Source organism: Echiichthys vipera, assembly GCF_963691815.1.
Source record: "Echiichthys vipera genome assembly, chromosome: 21".
NCBI classification, from domain to species: Eukaryota; Metazoa; Chordata; class Actinopteri; order Perciformes; family Trachinidae; genus Echiichthys; species Echiichthys vipera.
In genome coordinates, this window is record NC_139846.1 from 7,797,722 (window position 1) to 7,813,967 (window position 16,246).

At 41.1% G+C, this 16,246-nt stretch overlaps 1 protein-coding gene across 1 annotated transcript in view; it reads left to right on the forward strand.

The window, feature by feature from the left end:
- gpr158a (G protein-coupled receptor 158a) overlaps positions 1-16,246 on the forward strand; it is a gene marked incomplete at both ends in the record, with an annotated part of 71,507 nt that overhangs the window by 34,396 nt on the left and 20,865 nt on the right. The window contains 2 exons of the mRNA XM_083935691.1: positions 5,295-5,521; positions 9,843-9,911. Coding sequence (XP_083791817.1) covers positions 5,295-5,521; positions 9,843-9,911 — 296 coding nt within the window. The remainder of the gene's footprint in view (positions 1-5,294; positions 5,522-9,842; positions 9,912-16,246) is intronic.

Consider the following 16,246-nt stretch of genomic DNA (forward strand, 5'->3'; position numbering starts at 1 on the left):
TGTGTGTGTGTGTGTGTGTGTGTGTGTGTGTGTGTGTGTGTGTGTGTGTGTGTGTGTGTGTGTTGTGTGTGTGTGTGTGTGTGTGTGTGTGTGTGTGTGTGTGTGTGTGTGTGTGTGTGTGTGCGTGTGTGTGTGTTTGAGAACACAATAATAGAGAGGAGAGGCAAGCCTGTTAGTGAGGCGTAGTGCTGCAGTCTGGCCCACCATGGGGCCAATAACAAGCCTGTTAATCCACAAGGGGACATCCTTGACACCACTTTGCAGAGAAAGCCAGTGCAACTCACTTTCCCTTTGTCTCTCACTGATCTTTCATTGTGATTTTGTGCATATAAATATACAGAAGAAGCTGCAGAGGCTAAGTTTCTTCTTACTTTCAGTCAACTGTAGGAGCGACAAACCAATGAGAACAAGCTGAAGGATGTGACGCATTGCTACGGAGATAAGTAGTCCTTTCTGAAGGGATCAATGATGTGCAGAGTCATAGCTTTGAAAAATAGGCCAGTTTCTTTTTAAAGGCAAAATCCCTGCAAATCTCTGAGACAATGGCTGTTTCCAATAAAGCCTCCATAAAAGCTCTATATAAGTCGACCATTCGTTATCTATCCAACCACACGGGCGTTTCATAGAGGGATTTCTATACAAACCAATAACGAGTCCACTGGATTCTTGTTGTCCCTGTTTACCTTTGTTTACTCTGGAAGGAGGTGTTTTTATTCAGTTCGATTTTATTTATAGTGCCAAATCATAACAAAAGTTATCTCAGGACACTTTACAGAGTAGGTATAGACCACACTCTATGACTTATTTATGATTTACGTAGACCCAACAATTCCTCCGTAGAGTACGGTGGCAATGGAAACCTTCCCTATAACAGACAGGAACGTCAGACAGACCCAGCTCTGTGGAGGATGGACATCTGTCTGCACCGGTTGGGGAGGAAGAAAGAAGATAGAAAGAGAGAAAAGATGGACAGATGGACAGGAGAGACAAAGACAGACACAAAGACAGAGACGGACACACTTCCAGTAACTATAATAATATCTATAGTAATGTGAATAGGACTTATATGTTATGGCAGTTAATACAGCAGAATAGTAGAAACAAGCACAGCTAAGGTTATAGATTATAATAGTAGCAGGAAGCATCATGCAGGACCACTGCAGCAGGTACCACCACGATCAGCAGAGACCTGCGAGACGACAAAGCACAAACAACTCCGGGGAAGAAGTTGAATTAGTAACATGCATTGATGAGACATGAATGATACAGACAGAGAGGAGAGAAGCTCAGAGTATCTGGAAAAGTATTATCACCCGGCAGACTAGGCCTATAGCAGCATCATTAAGCAGAACAAAATAATTTAAAAATTAACAACATAGCTTAACTAGGTCTAGGTCTATTGAGTTTTGGGGGCCTTTGGGGCCAATTACAATAACTTCAGTTTTGTCTGAGTTTAACATCAGAAAATTGCTTTTTATTTCCTTAATGCACATTTGAAGTTTATCTAACTGATCGGTTTCTTCTGGTTTGATCGACAAATATAATTGTGTATCATCAGCATAACAATGAAAGTTTATGGAGTGCTTCCTTATAATATTTCCTAAGGGAAGCATATATGAGGTGAATAGAATCGGTCAAAGGACACAGCCCTGTGGGACTCCGTAATTAACTTTAGTGTGTATGGAGAATTTGTCATTAACATGTACAAATTGAGATCTATCTGATAAAAAAGACCAGCTCAGTGCGGTTCCTTTAATGCCAATTAGATGCTCCAGTCTCTGTAGTGTAGTGTCGAAGGAAGCACAAAGATCTAGTAAAACAAGTACAGAGACAAGTCCTTTGTCTGAAGCTATTAGAAGGTCGTTAGTCATTTTCACCAGTGCTGTCTCAGTGCTATGATTTGCTCTAAATCCTGACTGGAAGTCCTCAAATAACTCATTATTATGTAAAAACTCACACAACTGATTGGCAACTAATTTCTCGAGGATCTTAGAGAGAAAAGGAAGGTTAGATATGGGTCGATAGTTGGCTAGTACCTCAGGATCAAGACTGGGCTTTTTAAGAAGAGGTTTAATTACAGCTACTTTAAAAGACTGTGGTACATAACCTGCTGATAAAGACATGTTAATCATATCTAATACAGGAGTGCTAACTATAGGTAACACTTCTTTAAGTAACCTAGTTGGAATAGAGTCTAGGAGACAAGTAGAGGGCTATGATGCTGAAATAGTAGATGTTAATTTGTTAAGGTCGACTGTAGAAAAGCAAACCAAGAACATATCAGGTCGTACAGTTGGTTCCTGGGTTCCTGGGTTTGAAGAAAACTAGGTGCCAAGCGAGTTGATTTTGTCTCTAATAGTTATAATTTTGTCATTAAAGAAGGTCATGTAGTCGTTACTACTGAGGGTTATAGGAATACATGACTCAATAGAGCTGTGGCTCTCTGTCAGCCTGGCTACAGTGCTGAAAAGAAATCTAGGATTGTTCTTATTCTCCTCTATTAAAGATGAGTAATATGCTGCGCTGGCATTACGGAGGGCCTTCCTATATGTTTTTAGACTTTCATGCCAAACTAAGCAAGATTCCTCCAATTTAGTAGAGCGCCATTTACTTTCTAATTTTTGTTTAATTCACGGGTTTGTGAGTTATACCACGGAGCTAACTTCCTCTGTTTCATTATTTTCTTTTTTAACGGAGCAACAGAGTCGAGTGTTGTTGGTAGTGAGCCTGCAACACTGTCAACAAGGTGATCAATTTCAGAGAGACAAATGTTAGTGCAGGAATCTTGAATATTAGGATAGGGCTTTAAATTAAATGCAGATGGAAGTTTAGGTTTAGGGTTTATTGATAGGCCTGAGTCATAAATAGCTGCAACGCCTCCTCCTCGACCACTGCCTCGAGGAATATGAGTATTAATATGACTGGGAGGAGTGTATTCATTTAGGCTAACATATTCTTCATGACACAGCCAGGTTTCAGTCAGACAGAGTAAATCAATATGGTTATCTGATATCAGATAATTTACTAATACAGCTTTAGATGACAGATATCTGATGTTTAAAAGTCCACATTTTATTTTCTGATTTTGTTGCATTATCGCAGATTTGGTGTTGATTTGTATCAAGTTTTTCTTTATAGCGCCTCTTCTGTTCATTTTTGATCTGGTTAATTTAGATGATCGTGGGGCAGACAACGTTTGTATACTGGAAAATGCTCCACAGGGAGCGCAGAGAGGTGTGTTAGACTGCCACTCTGCTTCCTGGGCACCTGCGATAAGGGCAGCGCAAAGTGGTGTATTAAACTGTGACTCTGCTTCCTGATCCCAACACTGGATTGGCATGGTTTTATAACGCTAACAACTGCGTCCAGGTTCTTAGATATGAGAGCGGCACCCTCCAAAGTAGGATGAATACCATCTCTCCTAATAAGACCAGGTTTTTCCCAGAAAGACTGCCAATTATCTACAAAGCCCACATTATTTACAATGCAAGCAACCACAAGGTAACAGTGACTATAGAGATGGCTAAAGCAATGTGAATATGACTTACAAGTGTGGCAGGTAATACAGCAGGACAGCAAGAAACAGGCACAGCTAGAGTGACAGAACATGGCAATGATAATAATTATGGTGGTAAACATGAAGTTGAATTAGTAACATGCACTGATGAGACATGAATGATACAGACAGAGAGGAGAGAAGCTCAGAGTATCAGAAACAGGATTATCCCCCGGCAGACTTGGCCTATAGAAGCATAATTAAGCAACAAAATCAGCTTAAAAATAACAACATAGCTGAGGGCTCGTAAGCCCTAGCTTTAAGCTTTATCAAAAAGGAAAGTTTTAAGTTTACTCTTAAATATGGGGAAAGTGTCTGCATTCACTGTTGTCCAGTGAACAGCAGCAGAGCAACTCTTTTTGAAGCAGTTAGTGGTTTTTGCGGCTGGTTTATACCTCAGCCTCAGCGGTAATTCTTGAATACATTTACTTTCCTCACCCAGATCCTGCGCTTATACCATCCAAAGCCATCGTTATGGTTTCAGCCAATCCGCCCTGTCTTCAGACCGCCCATCGCCCCAGGATAATAAAAAAAAAGACTAAGTTCTGGCATGTCTCTGTGCTTTTCCCAGGAAGCCGCAGTTATCAGCCTTGTGTGATATGCCCGTGACTGAACAAGGTGCTGCAGTGTTGACTTTTCATGTTCACACATATAGATCCATCTCTCTCGTGTTGACACAATGTCGATGAATTCTTGTAAGGTCAGAGAGGGATAAGCACATATATACACTCAGGACGCTTCAGTCTGTCATAGCAGCACTTCATCTCCTTTATCTTTCAATAGTACCGTGACTTAGTACAATAGTACCGAGGAAACTTGAGAAAGCGATAGAGCTACAATAAACCGCGTCTGTTCTAAGAAAGATGGAAACACGATGGAGAGACAACTGCACGACAAATTGTGAGACTTTGTCAATAAACTTCCACAGGGATTCAGTCAAACGGTTCCTCTCGCACACTTTCATAATCTCACACGTGTCCTCCCTCACGCACACAAATCTAATTCTGCTCTTGAAGGTTGACTTACAATTTCAACCATTTATTTATGACTTTTTGCTAACAGTTTGAACCTTTTTAGGCATTCTTTTTAGCTCACATTTTAACTCAGGCAGCAGAAGAATGCAAACGGATAGTCAAGGTAGTTCAGTATCAACCTTTTGTCCATTACTTTCTCAATTGAATTTGTTTATCCATTACTTTAACGACCTATTTCAGCTTTTTGTCCATTACTTTTACAATTAATCTTTTTATGCATTACTTTAACAACCTACCTTCAACCTTTTGTACATTGCTTTTAACTAAAAACTTGGACTTTTTTGGTCGAGAGCTGCTTTTAGGTATCTTTTTATGTATTTTAACAGTTTTAATGCACTAAGTGGCAACACATGACTTTCAGGTTCAATGTGAATACATTTTTATAATAAAACCACAATTTTGTTTCGTTTTTTTAAATAGCTGAGCTACATCTTAGTGTACATTGTCCTTTACTTTCCTTTTTTCATGTCTCTTTATATTCCTATGTTTTTGCTAAAATTCAATAAAGTGTTAATCAAAAAAAGATTAGCAGAGCTACTCCACCATTTTTCACTTAGGAATCACTGTCTTAGAGCCCAAGAGTAATAATATCTGCAGAAGGTTGATGAGCTTGATCAATGCCAATGACAGGAAGAATACTGGGTCAGCTTTCTTGCCCTTACATGTCTGGAATTAAACTCTTAAATTCCTCTCGTTTCCCACAGGGATGGGGAAAAAGGGAAAAGCTGCAGACAGCGGCCCCAATGCAGATGAGGGGTTCTCCAGCGACTGCATGCCCTGCCAGCAGGGCTGCGCCTACTGCAAGGACGACACCCCCTGCGTGGCGCGGGAGGACGGCGCACTTCGCTTGGTTGTGCTCTCCTTCCAGTGCCTCTGCTTGCTGATCGTCTTCGTTAGCATGATCGTCATCTACCACTTTCGCAGGAATAAGGTAACAGACATTCCCTTACAGAGTTTGGTCTATTTATTATAATTAAACTGACTTAGATTGCTACAGAGACGCTTTCTTTTTTATTGTTCCAATATTAAAATCTTGTAGGTCACCACAGGAAAATATTCTTCTGCCAACAGAGAATCTGTACTGTCACCGTTATAAGTGAAAAGTTTGAGAGAGAACGCGAGGATTCAGTAGCAAATGACATCACATCAGTTACGTGTTAGATGTTTTCCTGGGCCGTATGGTCATCAAAGCCCTTCGGATCAATACACCGGTGTGTGTGTGTGTGTGTGTGTGTGTGTGTGTGTGTGTGTGTGTGTGGGGGGGGGGTCCACAATAAAGCTTTGAAATCATTTCAAACAGCTCATCCACTACAGATCAACTTCACATCAGCAACATGGATAGAGACCAGTGTGTGCAAATGAGACCACTTTTCCTTTTCCTTTTCATTTTAATTTTTTACATTTTTATCATTATTATTATTATTAATTTTTTTTTTCTTTATCTTACTTTATCTACTCTTGTTACATGTTATTCGGTTACTTGTTTCTTGTTGTTGTGACCGTGTCTAACGGGGGTAGTTGGGAGGGAGAGCGGGATTCATGTTGGGCTTTTTCTGTTTTTGTCTGTGGTTTTCTTTTTTATTTCACCTTAAAGCAGGTGTACTGTACTAGTTTTTTACCTGTTTTTCTGTTAAGGTCTGCAAAAATCAATAAAAAAATTTGGAAAAATAAAATAAAAAATGAGACCACTAAAGCAACTTTACTCTTAATTATTAATACATCAGGACCTGACCGGCAGTGTTATCTTCGTCGAGTTCAATCACCTCACTAAATAATATATTCTCTACTATAGCTTGAAAGGTGTTGACGTTTACCCTGTATCAACAAAAGGTGAAACTACTTCACAAACACACAACTTTGTGTATGGAAAGCGGAGATTCAGATCCGTCCCATGCACTGGATATTTATAAAAGCAAAGTATGAAAAACTCTAGACTCGATGGTGTTGAATGGTGCTAAACATGAAAGGGTTTTCTGTATCCAGAGATGTCAGATTATTGGAATATTATTGAGTAAAGTGATAATTGACGAGACTCTTGTATGTGGCCAAAGTTGTCTTTCTGCCCATGCATTTCCATGAAATCATTCAAAGAGAGCGGATAGTTAAATGGTCAGTTCAGCTCTCAATTCCTATGATATCTTACAAAATATGACGTTCTATTCAACGCTGTAAAATGACATTACATTACATTTTATTTAGCTGGTGCTTTTGTCCAAAGCGACCTCCCATAAGTGCATTCAACAATTAGGGAACAAACCAGAAGAGCTAGTATTAACTAAGTGTGTTAGCTTCAAATGAGCCAAACTATAGAGTGCCACATATAAGTGCATTTTTAATGAACTTTTTGTTTTCAAATGAATCATTTTCTTCTGCCTTTTTAGCCTACGGGGGAAGATGTGTAGTTTTTCTAGTGTCCGAATTTTGATGGGGGGCTCGTTCCACCATGTTGAAGTCAGGACATCAAACAGTCGTGACTTGGTGACAGGTGAACAGGTGAATACGGCAGTCAAATGTAGGTAGCAAAAGCTGATGGTTAAGATTAGATAACAGGCTGGTTTGGCTTAGAGTCTCTGGGACACAAAGAGATACTTTGCATGAAAGCAACTCGAGTAAACTTTTGACCAAACTTGGGAAATCCTCTGAGCCTCCAGTTGCTGCTGTCAATTAATTGGCTTAATTATAAAGGCTTTGTCTTGAGCATTAGACATGTGAGGATTAGCCTGAAGATTCACCACGTTTCCTGACGGGGGAACATCTAGCGGCCCTATCTCCGCACACCTGAAGACTCAGACCAGAGTTCAACAAAGCATCGCTCCCGTTAATAAAGCAGATAAAAGTTTGAGATGCTCCAGGGCTTTGTCATCATTTAAACACCACTTATGGAATCCCCGTTAATCTTATCAAACTAAATTTAAGAGCTTAGTTTCAAAGCTCCTCACAGACTTTGCCACCAATTAAAAAAACATTCATTTTTATCAACAAAAAATTACATTGGGGTGGTCGATTTTTAATGTATCTCGAACAAGATAAACACGTATGTGGTCTACGTAGCTGTGTCTTGTGTTGTTCTTTTTGCATGTATCGTGAAACAGAAACAGTTGTCCTCCGTGGTTTATTTCGACAAAGTCTTTTCCTCTGCAGACAAATATACGTTCACCCCTGCTTCCTCACAAGGCTCAGAGTTTAGCAGGAATGACCCAGAGTCCACTGGTGCTAAGCCTTTTAGAGGAGGAGACCCCCCATCCAGACAGACAGGGTCACACGGTCACAGACAGAACGAGCTAAGCCCTGGTTGGGTGACGTCTTTCGACCAAACAAAACATGCCTTAGACATTACAATCCCCCTCTGAACTTCTCTCATCGCAAGGTCTCTCAGACAGGGTCCACATAGGCCATAAAAACAGTCATGAGTAATCTGCAAGAAACAGGATGTACAGAAGCACAGATATGCCATTATACTATGTCATGAGGCAGTTATTTATGTTATCCATTTAGCACAAGCAAGCTATGCACTAATCACATGAGGAGACACTGTACTGCGTCTGACCTGACAAAACTATCATTATGAATTACAAATATCCAAAGCCCTCTCAAGCGTTCTGTCAGTTACAGGATGATATTTTGTTAAATATCTTACACAAGAGTGGCTCAGCAAGTGCCTCAAATGGTGAACTCTTCTATCGAAAAGTCCTCGACGCAGGAGCTTTTACTGTTCTTTGTTCTCTTTTTTAACGAACAAAGAAGAAAGCTCCATTCCCATTTAAAATCCTGATGATGTCCTGCTGGTTTAGACTTGTTTAGACCTGCTGCAGTATGAGGAACATCTTAGTGTTTTAATTAACAGTGAGTTTTAATCCAAACTGCGCTGTATCCAAGGGGGAAAAAAATTGTTTTCCTTTTAAGATGATGACTATCTTTAAAACAAAAGCTGCTGTAATTAATGACTCAAATGACTTTGTGTAATGCTAAAAGAGTTGTGTGAAGTGACAAAGAGGAGCCGCATCTTTACGAAGCATTTGGGTTTTTTTTGTGCTTGTTGTTTTGGTTTGACAGTTGGGTCTGAAACTTTCATGTTTTGATTCACTCTCACAGCTTGATTTAATAAACAGAAATAAAGGGCAAACACGCCTTTGAGGGGAAAAAAATGCCCCTAAGATTACAGTTTTTTTCATGACCAGTTCATATAATTTCTATTTCTGTTTCAAACAGTGCTGTTAAATATGCACTGATAATAGTGCTGCATAAATTATTTTTTATTTACTCCTGTGGGCACAAGGTGATAATTACTGTATGCATTTTAATCCGGGCTCATTTCACATTAATTAACAACTTTATGCACTAAATACGCAAAAGTTACCTTTAGATGTGTTTAGATCTCTTACACTGCTGAACACAACCTTTCCACAATCAGACAGTGAAGTTAGCAAATCGCTGGTGCGTGTGCAGTAATCAAGCATTTAGCTGCTGAAGAGTCAAATATCTCCCTCAGGAGGTGGTGGAGACCCAAACAGAGCTAAAAGATGAGTGAATATTATAGTTACATTTGCAAGGTGTCCAAAGAACAACTCCAAATAAATGTTGCTCCATGTCTGCTGTACGTTAACTGTAACAACTTTATGAGGAAACGACAATTACAACATTGTGTTCACAGATTGTTGCCCCAGCCTCAGGTTTCCAAAAGTCCGTTATTGCAGGTTTAAGTATAGTATGCACAAATTATAAGTTTAAAGGTTGTATATGTAGAATTTTTATTAAAAGCTATATTTTTTAATAATGCACCCATGGGGCATTTTGAAGGGTACAGAACAAAAGTATTTATTTTCCATAAAAAAATATATCTAGTCTAAATGAATATTGTAATATTTTTTATTAAAATATTATTATTATTATTCATTCTGTTTACATTGTAGCAGCCAATAGCGTTGGGCATTGCTGGTTGCCAGGTTTGTCTGTTGTTGCTACAGAAACAAGAATCATTTTGAGTTGAGAGCTAGCTAATGGATTCCACAGCACTCGAAGAAAGACTTCCAGTGGAAGACTGGCTAACGTTAAATACTGTTGAAATCAACTGATTAGACGAGATGAGTCGTTGCCCTGTTTGATTCATCACTGACATGGAGCAGGCCGGTCACTGACACACTGCAACGGACCTGGCAATTATTTTTTGTTGTTGAGACTACGATCTTGAGACACGCTGTTCTGCTCATTCTCCATATTCAACCTTTAATAATTGGTGTATTTTTTTTTTGTAGAGTATCAGAGCATCAGGTCTGGTCCTGCTGGAGGCCATCCTGTGTGGAGCTCTACTTCTCTACTTTCCGGTAAGCCTGAGACATTCACTAGTGTGTGTGTGTGTGTGTGTGTGTGTGTGTGTGTGTGTGTGTGTGTGTGCGTGCGCGTGCGTGTGTGTGTGCACGTGCATTTCTTGACGTGTTTGCGGATAATCCTCTGCCATGCTCCTTTGAGCTGAAAACAAGAATCTTCTCCATGACTGAAGGCTGGCATTCAGTCTGACCTTCACTTCACTCTGTCGCTCATTCATCTAAAACAGAACAAAGTTGCATACCTGCAGCGGCGGCGCAGAGCACGATTGTTTGCCTTGTCAGACAGTACGAACCCCAGTCCATAAATCATACCCCGTGTGTTTTTTTGACGGCCACATGGAGCCGCGATAAGCAGAGTTTTCACAGCAGAGGTGTGCGTGTGATAAAACGGGACTGGCAGAGACAAACATCCCAGGGCTTGTTGGTGACCCCCTGCTAACTGTACACAGAGCTGGCCAATGAAGGCAGCAGCCCGTCAACACGACCATCTGTTGACCAGCCACACACGCTGCTTCATGTAGACCGCACTTGTTCAGACCTGCACACAGAATAAACTCCACTACATTTGATTGGACCTTAACCTTTTAAGACTTAGTATTCATGATTCATATTCATGCCATTTTTGTTCTGGGACTAATTTTCCCAGTTTTTCCATCAAACCCGTCACTTCAAAAGTATTTATTTTTAAGTACATGATCTCCGAACTGTCCAGCAATCAGCAAGTAGACCTTAAACGATACATCATGTGTGTTCAAGTATTTAAGGTTGTTTTTTATTGATATATACTGTATAGATATAGACAACACAATGGCAAACTAAATATCTGTTCATCAGATAAAAATGTGACTTCCTAATTGTGAACGTTAGACCCTTATGATGAGATTGGACATAAAGCTTCTGATGATTTATTACACTGCTTTAAAGGTAGAGAGACATCAACCTTTTATGGTTTCAGTTGTTTACTCTACTGTACATTGCACCTGGATTCATTTTACAACATGCTCTTTGAAATTTAACACCATGAGCCATGAGACAAAAATCTAATCATCAATAGATATATTACATGTTTATACAACTTTGCATACTGGTGGTCTTTTAAAGTTTTATATTGTGATAGAGTCCTGCAGGCAGAACAGCAGTGGGTGGTAAAAGTTCAAAGTGTAAGCAAAGTAAGCATCAAGTATTGGCTAAAAGCCAGATGAAGTCCTATTAGACAGTCAATGAAAACTGCATTCTTGGATTTAAACTTTCTTTTGACCCCATATGACTTCTTGGTATCGCTGCCAGGGAATCAAAAAACTCTGTGAGAGGGAGGCTCTTCGGTGTACCAAGAAATTGGGTGCATGCAGTGTAATATAATTTAAACATGCAGAAACAATAGTTTAGTATACTTTAGTTTATTGCATATTAATACAATGTCTGAAAATATGTATGAGTTAGCCAGAAAGTGGGGTTTTCATCTGTAATAGGAAATAATTAAAAGCACAGAAATTAAGAATAAAAACATTGAAAATGCTCTGTGATAAAAGCTGCACTACACAGAATCAACAATAGCATGACAACAATCAACAAATGCCTTGACAGTACAAAGTAAGGTCTGCTGAAGTGAGAATATTATGTAGGAAGTTAGTTGCATAGTTATAACTTAGTCCCACTATTATTATAATCCGTAGCAAAAATCAGACCATGTCATTTTGTAAAAAACTGTGACATTGTTTGCTTCTTCTGATGCACCTCATTATTCTTGCAGCTGACCAGACTCTGTCCAACACCCACATACCATTGATTTACACAAATCTACCATTATGTTTTCCTCCTGGGTGCTTGGAGCATTGGCTAATTGCAATTTAGTTGCAATCATGTGGAGCTATATGCTTAGCGAAGCAATGCAGGGGTAAATGTAATTAACACCAACTGATTTAGAGCCAGCTAATCAATGCAATTTGCTCCAACAAGGTCCTTGAAAGTAATAATGTTTGAAATTTGCAGAGTGAAAGCAAGCTGGGGAGTCAGGTTCTTGGTTAGTGAATGGATGAATAGTAGATGTTAATCCTGCATCCAGTTGGAGTACTGATGGCACCGGATGTTAAAAATAGATTGCTTGCAAAAAGGTAGTACAAAGAGAACTTTACGTTGTAGCTACAAATCCTACTTTTTCTTTCTTCACAGTTAAGATTATTTTGTGCTGTGGTGCTGAAATGGCCACTGTGAACACGGCCGATGTAATTTTGATACAATATCTCATGTGAAAACAGCATCTTTCTGCATGGCCCTGTGCAGCACGCTAGATTGATCTCCACCCTGATGCATTTCCATGTCTCCCTTGCGAATACCACATGAGCTGTGAGGGTGAGACGCATCAGTCCCAATCTAAATATAGATTCAGAAATAGTCCGCGGCTGCTGCTGCTTCTATTTTAAATAATTCCACTATTATTAAGTGGCAGGAGATACATCTCATCCCGCTCCTGTGGCATTCTGCTTTGTGGAGTAATGCAACCGCCCCCCCCCCCCCCCCCCCCCCCCTTCTCTCCTGAGTGTGTCACATGCAATAACTTCAGCCACCCCCCCTGCTTTGAAATGAGGAACAGGGAGTGCAGAAGGAGAAAGGCAAAATTATGGCAGTGCCAGAGCCGGCTATTTCCGTCTGGCTGTGGAGATGCGAGAGGGGGAGAGCGGACACACATTTGTGATTCACACTGTGATCCCTGGATTAGCTTGCCAGCCCTGCGTTTGTCTCTTTGCAGCTTCTTATTGACACTGCTGGGGGAGGCTTAGATGGGTTAAGTGTTATGAGTTAAGAGTAACGAATCAGAGGCCTTGTGGTCCCACCACCTGGCCCCAACTTGTCAAAAAACAGGGTGCTTTACAATAACGATGGAAATTAAATGCAAAGATTCATTAAAGATGACTTTACTTGTCATAACAATGTTTGCAGCAGCTTGCAAAAATGATAATGTCTTTTAGGGAACAATGACGTTTCCATGTTTGCTTTGCCTTTCCTGTTTTCTCTTCGCAGTTACTTTAACTCTTTTCACACATGCACTGAAACTTTGAAACTATCTCAACATTACACAGAGGAGCTGAACGCAAATGTCCCATTCAGTTGGACCGGACATTAAACAGACTTGATGTCAGCTCCCTAGACCAAAGTCTGTGTCATCTCTGATTGAGCCCACGTGTGAGTAGAGCAGCTCATTGTGCAGAGAATTCAGTGAGCGAGCGGCATATTAAACAGGAAGAAAACTACCATCCGAGGGTGAGGAAGAAGGGTGATTTACACAAAGACACCAACAAAGATGTCTTACTGGAAAGACTCAATTCAGGAACTCTCGCTGGTAAAGGGCCAACAACAAATTCAAGGAACAGCACGCTGATGCCACTATTCACCTAAATGAGAGTTTTTCCAGTAGGTGAGAATGCGTCTGACATGGATAATCTCCTGTTGTGTGCTTCATGTATGAAAGACAAACTGATTCTCTCTGGAAATTGTCTGGAGTTCATTTGAGAAAACAGTTACTCTTGTTTACCTTTTGTCATTTTACTCCCCAGTGATGTTTCTCCTCTCGTCCTGACTTTTTCTACCCCTTTTCTTTGAGTATGGATGAGGATTAAGACAGGAAATACTGTAGTAGAGCAACTTCCCATGCTCTCCAATATCTACTATAAATCCTGTTTACATGTGGAAAAAAAAGGACAGACACAGTTGTTTCAGCAAATGTAAAAAAAACACATACGTTTGCACTCAAGTGACAAAGCCCTCTAGCAAAGGAGGATGTCCGGTGACGTTATTATCCAAGTCTACAGAGGGAAACAGAGGTTGACATGGTTGGATTGGTCACCAAAACATCAGATTAGGTTAGTGCAGAAAGCTGCAGAATGTCGACAACAACCACTGCATGTAAACACAGCATATGAGACTTATTTTCCCTTGGCTACTTCCTACCCATCTGTGTGTGCACCAGAGCAGGATTCACCAGAGACAGCACTAGTTGTCGTTTTCTCCAAGCATGTTCTCCCCTGTGAGACATGTCACGCCTCCCGCTCTGCAGCTAATGCATTCACAAATGTTCACTCATATGTAAAAGTGGTAATCTACAAAGTTTCTATTTTTAATTTTGACGGCCACCTTTTGTGTTAAGCATTCACTGCTGTGGTGTGTTTGCGGTGCACTTCCCAGAGATGACTTCATCAGACTCAGTTGGTGAGTTGCTGATGATCTCTCTCAGCTGTGTGTGCTTTCACAGCCCATGTTAACTATCCAGACCTTCTGCTGCTTATTACATACAAGCGGAATTCTTGTTTTAATTGGAGATTTTTCAAAACAAAAATAAGAATTTGAGAAAAACCAAAAAAAACATAACGTCTGTGTTAATGAAAATGCAGAAAGTCCAACAGCTGGATGAACTGAGGCTGGTAGCGAGTCACTGTAGCGTCCAGTCTGAAAACATAGGGAAAAGAAACCGTAGCTTCCGCTGCTCACAACTGTTAGGCTTTACACCTAAAACTAAAACTAAACCACATCTGAACTGAGATTCTGTGTTTAAGAGAGTGTTTCAATGGACTAGGGGACCCTGCTAGCTCCTCAGCTAAGTCTGGGATGCTTCTGTGCAGCCATGTCTCCATTAACACACAGACTATCTCAATGACGGTTGGTAATCTGCAGCCTTGTGTCATCCACCTTATTGATAAGAGAGCAGGCGTTAAAAAACGAAGACGTGTGCAGCAGGTTTAAGCGGGCTTAAGAGGCTGCTCTTAGCCTGGATCCTCCGGGCTCCTGGCTCGCACCCCCCTGCCTCTCCTTCCTCTCTCCCTTTTCATTTCTTTAAACATTGGAATAAATGACTAACACTGTTGTTTTGCTGATGAAGACATTCTCTTTGGAATAGTACTGACCTAGCCATTTTGGAATGCTGGAAATACTAGAAGAAACATCACTCCACTTCCCCCTGTTAACTCAATCCCTTTGATGGAGGTAGAGTGGAGAACGTCATGGATGTTCTGCTCAAGTCAACCTTTCTGGTATTGAAACCAGTGACCTTTGAGTATGCTTCCCCTGCCCTTCATCCCTTGTTTTTCCACCTGCCCAATCACAGCATTGTCCTGCTGCCAAGCCAATGTGCCACCTCGACCATACTCAGGGCTCTGCCGTGCACGGCAGGCAGGACTTCACAGCACATCAGGGGGCTAATGAGAAACAGTATGGCCAGGGGATAATGTATCCTGACCTGACAGGCCATGAAACACATTCTGCCAGCACTATCTCTCCCATGCTCTGCTCTGCCTTCCATCCAAGCTGTTCTGACTCTTCCACTGTGACTTAAGTGGATCTGGAGGGTTGCTGTGTGCATTTCCAGCCCTCTCCTCATACCCTACTTCCCTCCTCCCTTCAGCAAAGTGCCGTGGAGTCCCCGAAAATCATACAAAGTTGAAGTTGAGGAGGAACTGCTCCCTCCACCTACAGACAGATAGAAATGATGAGAGATTATAAAAAGAAAGATAGCATCACCACATGTACGCAGGCTATTCCCTCACTGATATGTCCCCTTGTGTCTGAGCAACATGGGAATATGTCTCAGGTTCTGACTGGTGATGAGGAGGGAAGGGAATTGTGGGAGGCGAGTGCCAGCCAGCTCTGGTCTTGACTGTGCAGAGTGTGAGCTGGATGTAATTTACACTCAGCCCACCTCAGGGAGCAGCGGGAGCAGCGGGAGCAGAAGAAAGCATTACCTCTCTCCAGAAAGCTGCCCTTCCCGTGTGGCAGTGAGTGTCGGCTTTCATATAAAAATGGATCCATTGCTATTACAACACACCACCTCTTCCTCTGCTCCCACCTCCCACTCTCTCACACTGAAGGTGTTTTGTAGATTGGGGGGGGGGGGGGGGGGGGGGGGGGGGCGTTTAGGCGAATGAGCAGGAGATGATGACCAGGAAAAAATGGACCGGATGACTGTCACTATTTCATGTCAAAACATTAAAAGTAGCATGAGAGCTTTGTTGTGACAGAATGATTCCCGAAGCGGCGCCATCCCATTCTCTACTCAGATGGAGACGGACACACTAAATGGCTGAAAGTCATTTTTCTCCCCTTTAGCTGGTGGCAGTTTCCAAAGAAAGTGTGATAACAAAAGGCTGAAATTCAGCACCGTCTGTTCTTTTTGACTGGAACTGGCTAACGTTTTCAGCTTTCGTCGCTTTGACATCTACAAAACTGATACATGCTGCATCACTGACAGATGAGTAATATATGATGTTTTATTTTGGCATTTTCATTTCAGTAAGTGCTCCATTAGTATGAGGTTGCTCTTCTAGCTGTCATAGCTGCCAACCATA